We start from the raw sequence: 14526 nt of genomic DNA, 5'->3' as shown, positions 1-14526 counted from the left end.
CCATTCCCTACTATCAGGAGTGTAACATAAAAGTTTCTCCTTGCAGCCCCTTTCTGCTTCATGTGTCCTTTGTTTATAGCACCACCCAGCCCCTTCCCAGATGGGTTCCATCATTAGTTAGGCCAGGCCCACATGAACCCTTTCACCACATATGTGGGGTAGTCACCCCATTACAGCAGGCAATACAGGTTTTGTAAATTATGATCCTCTATAGTGTGGGTCTACAATTTTTTTTTTTTTTTAGACCAGTTGCACCTTGTTCATGGAGCACAACAAAGCCCTAGCTTAGGGATGTCTGATTGCTAGGGTAATCAGAATGGGTATAGGTTTCTTTAAAGCCCTTTCTTTCATGCTGACATAATTTAATGGCAGCCTAGCTCATGCATTCTGGTGGCTGTGCATTTCAGCAACCACAGCCAACTGACTGTAGACATGGAAGTCCTGCTTATACTGCATCACTGCAGCCTGTTTCAAATTGCCCACATAGTACTGAATCAGCGAGGGGCTTTCTAGGAAAACCATGTTGTAGGTCTGTGATTACAATTTCTTAACCTCATGGAGCAATCACTTGCTCAGCCAGCCTTACACGGAACTCTTGAGAAATGTACGTACACGCCCACTGGCTTACCTAGTTCCCAGATGTATGAACAAGCAAATCTCTATAACCAGTGTTGTAGAAAGTGATGTGAACATTTTATTCAGTTGTACAACTTCTACAGCTTGTCACTTTATTTCATGAATCTGGGTGGAATTTTATAAGCTGTGTTTATACAGGTCAGATTAGGTGATCATAATGGTTCCTTCTGGCCTTAATATCTATGAATGAATGAACCGCTTGGCATATGTGGTCCAAAGCTATATTCCTAAAGAATTTTATATCAGGGCTACTGAAGTCTGGTTAACACGTTTATCAGGCAGGTGTCTGCATAGGAAGGGAAAGCCACTCTTGTTGCCCCAACCAGCTGAATGTCAGTTTCATCCAGTGTGTTCCTGAATGCTTTATCACAATAATTCACTTCATATTCTGGCTCACAAGTGTTACCTTTAGAGAAGGACTAGGGTCACTGGCGCTCAGTTCTGCAACATCCTGCGTTTTCGCTTTGAGCCTAAAAAGGATTTTCCCCTAAATTAATCCAGCTGTTTGTTTCTACAGGACCCCTCAACACTTGTTTCTCTTGTGATCTCAGGAGGGAAAAGCTATGTACTGTATGACGTCACCTAGCAAAGGAGCATTCCAAAGAGCAGCAGCTTTCCCTTAACTTCTAATTGTGACTTATTTTATTGTGCTGCCATTCTTTGTGGCACCTGTATCAGTAAATGGAGATTAGGAAATTGATTATTTTAAGTAAAATTCGTTCATTTTGAGATTAGTGTTGTGCTGATTACTAAAAGCATTAAGGAAGCTTTAAATGTTAAATATGTGATTATCTCAGTGTACACCAGACTACTATGGCTCACTGTAGCTGTGCTCATAGGGTCTTGGCAACTGCTGTTTCCCAGAGATAGACAGGCAGTGAGTGACAATATAACAGAAGACCTCTTATCCTATGCTGCATGGAAATTATTTTCCCAAAGAGTTTATGGGTAAATATATTTTTCATTTTACCCATTGATCATGCTATCTACAGACTTAAGGTCAGATGCAAACCATTGAAGTCAGTGGGCTTTGGACAAAGCCCTCCCTCCCCCCCCGCCATGGTAATATGAGTTGTGACTACTGACACACAAATGCTTGCAAGGAGGTGATGTCCACCATATGATTATGAATACAATGTACCTGAATGATTGCTGACAGATCCACAAAGGTATGTAGGCTCCTAACTTGAAATCAGTGGAAGTTAAGACCCTAAATACCTATGTGAATGTGGAACTTAATTTTTCTGTGGCTTGGTTTCCTGCCTATAAAATAAGGATGCATGTAAAGCACTCTTGATATATTCTGATGAAGGGCACTATAAAGTTAGTGTAGCAGCTAGCCTAAAACTAAAATGGAAAAAGCTGAACTTGGTTATACATAGTGACTTAATTCAATGTTTGGGGCTACATAGCTTTATGGTATTTTGTAAAGCTGCTAATGGTACTAGGGGCCAGAAACCCTGATCTGACCAAAATGTGCTCAGCTTGAGGAAGGGGAAAGTTGACTCTAAATGACTTTTCCACTTACCGAGTCCTGAGGCCCATTTGGCCCCTAACATAGCTGAGAGCTGCTCTCCCCTCTTGAAAAAGCATAGAAAGATCTTTAACTTTTACCTGTATCATTATGATAGATCTAGATCAGAAATGGGCAGAAAAACATTGATTTGTCTCATCTGAAGTACAGCATTTCAACAGACTTCCTCTTCCAAAGCTACAAGTTACTGCCCTGAAATATCTGTGGTGGGTACAGGACTTAAACCCATGAGGTGAATGCTATCAAATGAGTCATACTCAGAACCAGAAGATTTAACTTCGGAAAACTGACTTTCAGTTCTAGTCTTCAAGTTTTATAATGCATGACATTTTAAATTGTGTTATGCTTCCCTTTTAAAATGATAGTGTCACTGTAGAGGCACCATATAAATGTAATTCAAGAAAGTGTTAATTATCCTTATCAATCCCTGTATTCGTCTACCAGCCTTTCCTTTGTTATACTGACATTGACTTTGAGTCACTCTGACATGACACTTGCATGTTTTGAATTTTTGAAAGCGTACTTTTTTTCTTTTACTGTGGCTTCCTACGTAGATTATACTACCATAGGACTGACACATTTTGAAATTGCCAATCTGGTAACTGATCCCTGACAGTGGCCAATACCAGAAGCTTCAGAGGAAGGTGCAAGAAACCCTAGAGTGGACAATTTTATGTAATAATTTTGCCAGAAGAGGACATTTCTTTTAATAACCCCCTCCACTGAGGGCATCTGTGCTATGATTAAGTCATTTCGTGTTCTGCGGGACTTCTCATTACGATTGGCTGCACAAAGAGCTACCACTGCAAAAAACAAACAAACAAAAAGAACCACCACCCACTACCATCAGAAATATATCTGGCTCCTGAGATCCATGCATTCATGACTTTCAAGATTGACTATTTGATGCAGTTTGCTAGATTTAGAATGAAGCCCCGTGGACTAATTGGGTTTTTTTTCAGGACAACAATTAGCATCAGAGGTCCCTATGGACACTTCACTGCGGTGCTCCATTCACAGCACTGGCTCCCCATTTAGTGTAGAATCCAGTTCAAAGTAAGGACAGACTTTGAAAGCTCTCCAGGGGTTTCTTGAGCTACCTGAGAGAAAGTATCCCCCTCCGTGACAGTGATTTACCACAACAGGTATGTCTACACTGCAGTTAGACCCACACCTGCTGGCTCAGGCTTAAGGGCCGTTTAATTACAGTGTAGACAGTTGGGCTGCAGTCTGAGCCCAAATATCTACACTGCAATTAAACAGCCCTTAAGCCTGAGCTTCATGAACCTGAGTCAGCTGGCATGGGCCAGCCGGGGGTATAGACATACCCAATCAGGCAAAACAAGAGCACCTACTAACTTCCTGCCTTCAGATCTAAATAGCAAACTCATCTGTTTGACCTAGCTTTCATACAGTTTCTTAAGGCAATGCAAATTTAGCATATTTTCCTACCTAGGGGATTGAAAAGAGATCACTGCCTTTATTAAGCCTTTGTCTACATGATGCACCTTTTAGAGACACAGCTGTGCTGCTACAGCCATGCTGCTAAAAGGCGCGCAGTGTAGCTGCTGTTTGTCGGCAGGAGAGAGTCTCCTGCTGACAAAAAAAACTTCCACCCCCAGTGAGCAGCAGCAGCTTTGTCGTTTGTATAGGATTTTTTCCTATATCTATGAATATTCTTAGTCTATATCAATGTCTAATGCTTTTCAACCTTACTGAACGCTTGGCTTCAATGGTATTTGTGGTAACGAGTTCTTGGGGAGGGTGGAGAGTATCTTCTGTCAGTTAAAGTTCCTTTGTGTGACAGAAGCATCATTGCAATTCTTCTGTAAAATGTAAAAAAAAAGCTGATGTTAGCAGTTTAGATACTTAGGAGCCATTACTGGCTTTCAGTGGCACAAGGCAGGTTAGTGCCTCCGCTTTATATATTGGATTGAATTAATAAAACCATATAGACTTTTTTGCTTACATTACATGTTGATTTCTTTGCATATGGACCTCAAGTCGTCGTCTTTACGCTTAAAAAGACTATGTAGGCTCTGTGGGGAGTAGATTTAGAAAACCCTTTTTGCCGTTCCCTTTTTGGTCTTGATACTTCAATTTGTGCATGGTAGCAAAAGCTAAAATAAAAAATCACCAATCTGTGATGTGTGTAAGTTGCCAGGGCTTCATGTTCCTGGGACGTTGTACTGCTGAAGTTGAGACTATATTCATCATACTGGTAGCCTACATTCTCCATCAGAATTACAGGCAGCCATGTGTTAAGTTATAAAAAGATAGCAGCTGATGTCCAGCCCTATTCAGCAGGGAACTGTGTCAGATCACTGTACTAATTTGAGGCAAGTAGTTATAAAATATAACTCATCACACAATATAGTCTGTACAACATACTCAGAGATTGCTGCTAAATCTACGGGGAGGAGTAGGAAAGGAGGGGAAGGAATTGAATGCTTGCAGTCGGTAGGCCACTTTGGACAAAAACATTCTTATGATTTAGCACTTCTCTGTATACCTAAGGTTACCGCTCTGCAAAATCAAAGAGTACCAGTCTGATTTGGTCCAAATTCGAAGGGCCTTATCCTCAGCTGACATAAATTGATGTTTGCTCTATGTCAGGGAGCTACACCAGTTTAACCAGTTGAGGATATGATCCTAAAAATGTAAATTTCTTACTGTAAAATTTAGTTTAATTTGATTAACCATATAAATCAGAGTGTCTCAAATTCAACCCTAGTGGAAAGGGATGAATTTGCCCTAATATCTTTAGTATTTTTGGATGGCCTTTGAGCCATGCTAAACTGTACATTTTACACACACGCACGCACGATGTCTAGCTTGGGACTCCTTAAATTGCCTTGTAATAGCTAAATCTGAACTCTGCAGCAAGTGCATTTCCAGCAGTTTTCATTCAGATTTTGTTCCAGCCTCAGTGTGTTTTAAAACAATAATAATAATCTACAATGAATGACATGATCTCTTCTCTGATGGTCCTGGTAACAACGTTCATACAGGTTGTACTCTTATGCAGCATATGATATGTATGTCTGCCTGATTTCTATAAATAAGGGTTTATGTTCAAGTTGGGCAGTTGTGCTGCTTTATTTCTTCTGAGTTTCTCTCAGAGGCTTGAGCTGTTAGCCACATCTGAAAAAAGGCTGGAGGAAGAGCTGGATGATTCTGTCAGTATTATCTTGGGAAATGGCATCCTTGCTTTTATGTAGGGTATGCACTGAGTGCAAAGAACCCCTTTTGTCATTTGCAGCTCCAGAACAGCTTGCTGATGACTCGAGATAAGGATCCAAATTAACTTAACTAGACATGACTGCAGTTTTGGGCTGTTAATACAGACTTATGAAATGGTGACGTGTAGAATACTAAATGATAGTTACGGATTGTTACAGATAGCCATTTCTAACCATCTTTCTTAGTGAACTCTTTAATGTGTAGCTGCGTGCGATGAATAACTTTGTGGAAGTATTTATGTAATGTCATATGTCTGCACAATTCTCTACATCAGGTAAAATATGTTCATCTAAAAGCACAATGTGTTGCAGTACTTCCTTTGTGAAAAGCTGATCGCATATTAGCATAGCCAACAACGAGTCAGTGTCTTGCACTCCAAGAAATAATCTTACCTCAGTATTTAATCTAAAACTGCAAACATTTGTTCTAAATAGTTGCTGTCCAAAACCCTCAAGTAAATTAAAATGCCATGATAAGCAGACACTTGCAGGTGACTACAAAATAAAATCAACATCCCCTCCCTCACAGACACACTGAACTGTAAGCTTTTCTTGCAAACTGCTGGCAAGTTCAAACATCTTAATTCTTTTGTTCTAGGATATCAGGCATGAAGCCAGTGACTTTCCATGTAAAGTGGCCAAACATCCCAGAAACAAAAACCGAAACAGGTACAGAGATGTCAGCCCCTGTAAGTATCCTTTTTTTCACAATTATTTGTAACAGACTGTTAACCTCTAAGAATTTGTGTCTCAGAAGGCACTTGGTTGTATATTTTGAATGGATGGCTATACATCCATGACTTAAATCTTGTCATTAATATACTTCATGACATGAGATCTATCACAATACACCATAGTGTGGTATGTCATGGGATTACACTGTAGCGGTGTGCAGTAGCTGCAATGTTCATGGACAGAAGTCTTTGCGGGAAAGTAGTTGTCTCATGGTTATATCCCAGGGACAGAGAAGGAGGATGGGTAGGATAGCACAAATCTGTTATTAGTATTAAATGTACAGTTATCCTCTCCATTAATGTAAAAATAAATATATATAGCATGCTGCCAGTTAATATAGAATGTTTGTAGCTGTACAGAGACAGGAGGAATTTTGCCAAAACAATTTAATTGGAAGTTGGTTTGAGAGGAAAAAAGGAAGCAAAGAAACCAGCCTAGCTAGCTTTTAACTTAGTCACTTCAGAAACTCTGGTCTCCTTGTTTTCCTAATATATCTGTTGATGAAACTTTATATTCAGTCCTCTAAGTCTCTTCTCCCTGCACTAAGTGGGTCATGATTAGGGCTTCTGATTTTCAGTCTTAACTGATAAACACCGACAAAACACCCTAATACAAAAAATGCAATAGCGTTTATTGGATAAACACCCGAAATGGTTACTTGTATCCAGGAGCTTGTTTGCACAGACTGGTAATGTGGATTACAGGGATGTGAGTTCTAAAGCGCACTTAAAAAAAGTGGGGATTGGCCCTGCTTTGAGCAGGGGTTTGGACTAGATCTCCTGAGGTCCCTTCCAACCCTGATATTCTGTGATTCTGTGAATTTCTTGCACGATAATTGTTCCTGCTGGTGTTCGTTAGAGGTTCCCTTGTACACTTTAGCATATTGCTGTTTGAAAGAGCACTATGTTAAAATACACTAGGGAACATAGCAAAGAGATTATTCATAGAAAGCCCTTAAAAGCTCCAACTTGGACCCTTACAAAACTCAAAGTTAAAAATAAACCCTGAAAAATTAAATTATAATAAACCAGAAACCCTAATCGTGATGCACTTTTGAGACTTTTCCCCTCATCCCAAGTGTGTATTTATTATGTCCTCTGTTTTGAGAGACAAGGTAGATGAGGTAATATCTTATTGGACCAGCTTCTGTTGCTGAGAGAGACGAGCTTTTGAGCTACACAGAGCTCTTCTTCCAGTCTGGGAAATGTACTCAGTGTCACAGCTACATACCAGGTGGAACAGGTTGTTTAGCATAAGTAGTTAGCTCTGCTTAGAACAAACATAAAGAACAGTTGCAGTGTATGCTGCAGTCACAGGATTCCTGTACATATTGCATCTAAACAAATATTTCCAGATACTGGAAAACTTGTACAGTCACTTTAGAGACTAAAATTCAGTTCAGCCTTTCAAGAAATTCAGTAGGGACTATAATGTTGCACATAGCATTGCTTACTGATCACTTTCAGGAGTCTTATTTTTTTCTTGTTGACAATTGTTGATTTTGTTTTCCTTTAGATGGTATTCCTTTCAATAAGTTTGGTTTTCCTGTAAAATGTGGAAATTCTTATACATTGGGGGAATCATAAATACTGCAAGCTTTGGAACTAACAGAAGTCCAGTAAAATAAGTGTCAAGTAATTTTTTTGTTCAGTAGGTGGGGTGGATAGATTAGGAAAATTTTCAGTTGAATGTAGGACCTATAAGCAGAGGTTAAGTTTTCCATTTGATGGTTATCCTGCTGATACAGGCAACTTTGTTCAAATTTATCTATTATCCAGATTTTAAGGAACTGATTTTCACAAAGACCTGCAAAAATATGCATACAGTTGTATAATTAGTTTGTACATGCTGATTGCATGTACAAGCAGTAGCTTGATATATAAATCTGTGTGCATAATTATCCGGTTTGCACATACAATTGTGATCATTGCGTGTGCAAAATACTCCACACTTCACAACTGTTTTTAATTGGACCCTAATTGCATTATCACAATAAAATAGTACTAATTATTGTCTGTTCCCAGTACAGCAAGTACAAAGAACTTTTCATTCAGAAACAATTCTTTGTTGTTACTATTTCGCTTTTTTGTTCTTTTAGAAAGTTACATTTTTCGTCCTAGCATTTGATGAAATTGGTCGTGGATCATAACATATGCATGAAGGCATTAACCTATGTTTTCTGATTATCTGTGCTACAGTTGACCACAGTCGAATTAAGCTAACCAGAGGTGACAATGACTATATCAATGCCAGCTTGATAAAAATGGAAGAGGCCCAAAGGAGCTACATCCTTACCCAGGTAACTACTGGAAAAAAAACCCAACTGCAGAATAGTTGATAGAATAATTTATACCCTCTCTCAAACCAGCAGCTCCAAGAGTTTTTGTTAAACATGACTTCGCAAATATTGTGTTGTCACTTGAGCTGCACATCAGCACTGACTCCAATAGTTCATTCTGACTTCCTTGTATTTTTAGCCTGTGACTTTTTATCCACACTACACACTACTTTCCTAGTGTGGATGGAACACCTTTTTAAACACGAACCAAATTTTGGCTCCACTGAAGTGTATTGGAATTTCACTATTGACTTTTAATGGGACCAGGATTTGGCCTGACCTGTTTTCCAAGACATGGCCTCAGTACAGTTTCCAGATCTGCCTTTGGATTAAATGGAGGCTCTTGTGTTAGATAATAGTGCATCTGTCTCGCCACTTGAGAGACTGCATCCTTTAGATGTCAAACTTAAGTCTGTTGGACTTTAAACCCATCTAGTGGTAAATCCTGATTATCCAGATCTCTTAAGGGACATCTAAAACAATAGGGTAACTGGAGTTTGGCAGAAAATGAAACTTGTATCTCAAATCCAAAATCCATACAGTAACATATCTAGGTGTCTAATAAATCCAACAGTAGGCACACATACACAAAATATAAAATCTCACAAATTAAAACCATAACTAAATTAATGCAAAGTTAATTTGAGTTCAGAAATTCCTCGCAACGTAAGACTCCACCTCTGTTGTTACACCTCAAACTAATTTCTGTTTTTTATGCAAATACTTGGGACAGCCTGATTAATTGGGAAATGAAAAGTCAGGTGCTCTGACCATTCTCTTCCTTAACCCTTTCATCAAGGGTTTGACATTTAGGCTATATTTGCCAGTTTGCCATCCCTTTGGTTAATTGGTCATGCTCCTTTACACAACAATATTACAAGGAATATTAACTGTAGATGCCTATATTCTTAAGTGTAGTACCAGTTAATATTCTGGTTTTGCAATATTTTATGTTTGAAATTGCATCCTGCATATACAGGCTATCCTTTTGTATTTGTTTTTTAAATGCATGTTTCACTGATGAAACTGGAAAATTACAAGCTAAAGAACAGTGTAGAGAGGGACTTCCTGATAGTGGTGAAATCCTTTATTAGTGCTACATTTGGGGGAGGCTATCATAAGAATGGCCATACTGGATCAGACCAAAGGTCCATCTAGCCAGTATCCGGTCTTCTGACAGTGGCCAAAGGAATGAACAGAACAGGCAATCATCATGTTTGTTCAAAACACCATCAATTTTAAATCTAAATTAATCCCAGTTTAGTTGAAGCAGCTGGTATGGTAAATTATTGTTGAATGTTGCGATTCTATAGAATGTTACTTGCATAATCCTTGCTGAAGTTGAAAGAGTCTAAATATAGTGACCACCCCGCTACACCAGACAAGGTATTATATACATTTTAAACAATTTTTTAACCAAGCAATTTAATACAGGTATTACATTGGCTGGCAGCTCTCCATCAGCTCCCCTATGCCCCCCCTCACCCCCCCAAGCGCCTCCTGCCTGCCAGCGGACCCCATGGATCAGCGCCTTCCCCCCTGCTCCTCCTGCCTGTGGCAGTCAGCTGGTTTGCAGCATCCAGGAGGCGGGGAGGGGCCTGGGAGGCTGTGCGCCGCATTCTCACTCTCCCCTCCCCCCCCCCCCCCCCCCCCCCGAGCCTCCTGAATGCCACAAGACAGCTAATTGCCTCGGGCAGGAGGCGGGGGGGGGGGAGCAGGGGGAAGGTGCTGATCCGCGGGGTCCGTTGGTGGGCGGGAGGTGCTTGGGGGGGAGAGGGGGGCATGGGGGGCTGCCAGCCATGGACAAAGCAGGCGGCCAAATGATGTTATAGGGGAGTATTGTACAGCTTTAAACGAGCATGTTCTGTAATGGAGCAGGGACGTAAGATCAAAACAATGTTAAGCGAGAGGACTTTGAGTACAGTAACTCCTCCCTTATAGTTTTATAGTTATACTTTAAGGACTATTAAAATCCTCAGTCCTCAAACAGCAGCACATTCCTGGACATGTAACACTAGTGAAAGATCCTTCCTATGACTTCAATATAGCTGCCTCAACACAGCAATGTAGTTCTCCACTAGCTGAGGTTTATATATAAGTGTATAGTTTATCCACTGAGTAGGCTATGTCACCAGTGTACTATGTAGAAGTAGTGAGAAGTCTCACCTTTTAGTTTAAACCTTCAGGTCAGGCTGTTGGGAGCTATTTTCTCTTGTAAGTTTCATTTAAAAATAGTCAGGAAAAGTGTAGAAAAACAGATCTAAGATCTTTTTAATATAAAAAATAGCACCATTGAGTTACATTTCCTATGAATCTAAACTTCTACATCTTTATATGTAATCAGACTGAATTATACCTTAATAGCATGACTTGTTAGTTGCTAACTCTGAGCCTGTGCCAGAGTTCTTGTTTGCCTTAATGTTGTTGTTTAGACAATGAGATTTATGGTTCAGTTTCCTGGGAACAGTCATCTGTAGTGTGTGTGTGTTTTTAAAAAAAAAAAAAAAAAAAAAACCACCAAATTTCGTCGTCCTACGCTTATTAGATGAAGGTAAACTGGGATTAATATTTTTTAGCAGAAGTCAAGAGCTCTTCCTCATTTTCAGAAAATCAACACCAATCTGTAGTACAGAAGTAGACTTTTTTTTTTTAGAAAACATGAGTTAATTAGGATCTGTGATGACCTAGGAAATGAGGAAAAACAATTGTAGGTACAGATCTACTTGTTTTATTATTCAGGACAAGGAAGTAACAGGTACACTTAGCTGATAGTTTGTCAGTTCTAACCCAGTGTTTCTTTAATCAATTTGAAATGAGGCCGCTGAGAATCCAGTTACTCTTTTCAAGGACCATGCCACATTATTTTGTCTTTGAGCCATGCGAGGTGTGAGAAATGACAGCTGCACAATTCTGTTAGTCTAGGTTATCAAAAAAAAACAAATGAAAAAACAACAACCTCAGAGGATGTGTGGTGGTATTATATCTCCCCACTACATAGATTAACTAACAGAGAGATTAGGGATAAAGGAAAATCTTGACACACAAGCGAAGGTGCTTTGAAAGTAGATAGCTTTGGGATCTAATGAAGAGGACTACCCCTTAAAGAACAATTGATAGAGGAGCTATTGAAGAAGACTAATGAATTCTGTATAGTGTTTGAGCAGTCCACAATAGTTGGCTCATTGTTTTGACTGACCATTGTTTGCTCTGCCTCAGTCAGTAACTTTGGCACATTATTACTAGCAAGGTCTTTATTACCTGTAATATATACTTACTGTCAGTCACGGAGGCCCCAGTTTTGCTTGCTTACTTATATATACTTACTCTTAAATCCCGCTGACTGGGTCAGAGTGAGATTTCCCCATTAGATTCCTTTTTTGCCCTTCCTGAGCAAATTCTGTGTGTTTTGGTTTTTGTTTCTTTTTTTTCTTTTTCCCACTCCCAGTTCCCTTCATGCAAATAAGACCATTTCTCTCTTCCTATTTTCTGTGGGGAAACAGATATAGTGCACACAAGCTAGTGACTTCATAGTTGGAAAATGGAACTTAAAGCTATTGTATTGCATTTCAGACTCTTAAAATGAGAAGTTACTTGCATGCGTTAGGCTGTAAAGTTAGGGTACAGTGCTCTAATCTATTTCCACAGAAAATGTCGCTTACTTTAGAAGATTCTCTGTCTTTGCAGGGTCCTCTGCCAAATACTTGTGGTCACTTTTGGGAGATGGTTTGGGAACAGAAAAGCCGTGGTGTTGTCATGCTCAACAGAGTGATGGAAAAAGGATCAGTAAGTATATGTGTGTTTTTTAGCTGCGTGTATTTAAAAACAAATAAATAACCGAAACATAATGGTGGCAGAAAGATGCATATACAGAATTTTGTCCAACAAAGCATATCTAAGATTCAGAAGCTGAGTATCTGAAAATGGATCTTGGTTAACTGAGGGATATGTGGAAATTATCCAGTTCCAAATAGCAGATTGTAATTTCTTCTGAATTCAGCTATACTACGGGCTGAGTGCAACTGGAGTTTTCCATACAGGAACACTAACTTGGTTTCTCTCTTCAGTCCTGCTAGTCTAGATGCTTATGTGTAGTTCCTCTTTGGTAATGGCTGGAGACTGGGGCCCTGATTCCCATTTATATTAAGACCCTTTACGTTACTTTGGCACTATCCAGGGGCCTTAAAAGTAGTTGTAGATTAATTTACTGCCCCAGAGATCTTACGATCTATATTTAAAGGCAGACAAAATATACAGAAAGAAGAGCAATGTGTAAAGAAACTGATCAGGGTGATGTTAGCTAACTTCTTGTTGTTTCCAACTCTCTTTCAAACTCTCCTGTGCCACTCCGTCTGATCTACATATTTCCTATGCTCATCAATTCACCCCTTCCCCCTACATACCTACATTTCCCCATAGGTTGGGACAGAGAGTGAGGGGAGTTAGACACAGGGAATGATCACCAGAAAATAATTTAGTGAAATATCTGGAAATCCACCAGCTATCTCTGTACGTATTGGCCACTTGTCCCTGTGGGGTGCAAAAGGGGGCTCAGCCTTCTGGTAAGCAGGTGGGGGCACAGGCTCTACTAATAGCTCTTACGACTTCTTATCCACCGCATGAGCGAGCGGGAGGGATGGTTTAGCTTCATGGCAGGTGATGGGGGACATCCATCCCTAGGTCCAGGACTTGTTCTGTAGCCATGGGCTCAGGAGAAATTACCATAGTTTGCTTGTTAATGGAAGCTGCCATAGTGTGATCACAGTAGTGGGTCTGCCAATGGAGCAGATTTGATTCAAAAGTAATTGAAGATTGACTAGAACTGTACACTGAGATTTTTTTCAAAGGGGTAGCCATGTTAGTCTGTATCAGGAAAAAATAACAAGTAGTCCTTGTGGCACCTTAGAGACTAACAAATTTATTTGGGCATAAGCTTTCGCGGGCTAAAACTCACATCGTGGGTTTTAGCCCAGGAGATGTTTTTAGTTCCTTTGCTGACTGTAAGGCCATTTCAGAGGAGGGTAAGTGGGCATGTTGTGTCCATTAATGGGGATGTAGTGTTGGACACTTGCATAACCAGGAAAGAATTCCTGGTCATCAGGAAACCAGTTGTGCAAATGAGCTGTGTTCTAACTCTGGTCTTGATTTGAGTTTTTTTTGCTTTTTTTTTAGTAATGGGAATAGTGAAATGTAACCTTCAAAGGGGATGTGCAGTAATTCTGTTTTAATCATCCTTCCCTTTCCGACCACATGCACTCATTCTCTCCCTCTTCTCCCCTTCTCCCACCCCCCCCACCCTCCCAAAGTAACAAGGCAAAGAATTATCAAGATCTCTTAGGGCAGAGGGCTAATGCTTCTCAACAAACAGCAGTGAGATTTTTTTCAGTGGAACTAAGCAAAATGTTTGCAGAGCCATTTGGTGCAGAAATTAGACCTGAAGCTAACTGCTCTGTTCTAAGATTTAATTTTTAAAAAACTGCAGAAGATTATAACGTATCCTTGCTTCATATTGTCCTCCTGCTCAGTATTTAACCAGTGTTGGAAGCACTGTAAGCCTTGATAATTTGTCCTGCGATTCCTTCATAGTCTACCAAAAAAAAAAAAGCCATTTGTAAAATGTCTCAAACTTCCCTTAGAGGTAAAATACTCTTTTCGTCCCAACTCCCATTACACAGAAACAGCTCTCACATTTTATTACCATCCCATCATAATGATTTCCTTTTCATTGGTGATAAACTATGTAATAACCAGTTTTCTTATTTCAACTTTGTTCCACTCCAAATTAAGGCCACTTTATTTACAATTTAATATAAGAAGCATTAGCCATGTGCAGTAATCCATTTCCTGTGCAAACAGATTTGGAACAGTGATCAAAATCCTGTTTTGGAGGAGCTTTGTTAAATTCTGAAAAGTAGCAGTTTAGTTGTCAACATTCATAATATCCATATAGGTCTAGAGGTCAGAGACATGGTTGCAGACTTTATGTATACTGCTAACAAGATCCCTTAGTGTCATTTCCCCTTTGTACAGAGCAAAATGCACTA

At 39.7% G+C, this 14526-nt stretch overlaps 1 protein-coding gene across 4 annotated transcripts in view; it reads left to right on the top strand.

Moving 5' to 3' along the window:
- PTPN1 (protein tyrosine phosphatase non-receptor type 1) overlaps positions 1-14526 on the top strand; it is a 60492-nt gene that overhangs the window by 33584 nt on the left and 12382 nt on the right. For 3 of the 4 annotated variants that reach the window (XM_037915516.2, XM_037915515.2, XM_043527346.1), the window contains 3 exons: positions 6011-6101; positions 8346-8446; positions 12170-12268. In XM_037915516.2, the coding sequence (XP_037771444.1) occupies positions 6011-6101; positions 8346-8446; positions 12170-12268 (291 nt within the window). Of the gene's footprint in view, positions 1-2295; positions 2403-6010; positions 6102-8345; positions 8447-12169; positions 12269-14526 lie in introns of those variants that run through there. The other variant, XM_043527347.1, reaches the window with a different exon arrangement.

This window comes from Chelonia mydas, chromosome 13, assembly GCF_015237465.2.
Source record: "Chelonia mydas isolate rCheMyd1 chromosome 13, rCheMyd1.pri.v2, whole genome shotgun sequence".
NCBI lineage: Eukaryota > Metazoa > Chordata > Testudines > Cheloniidae > Chelonia > Chelonia mydas.
Note: the sequence above shows the minus strand (reverse complement) of the source record. Positions and strands in the feature narration are given on the sequence as shown.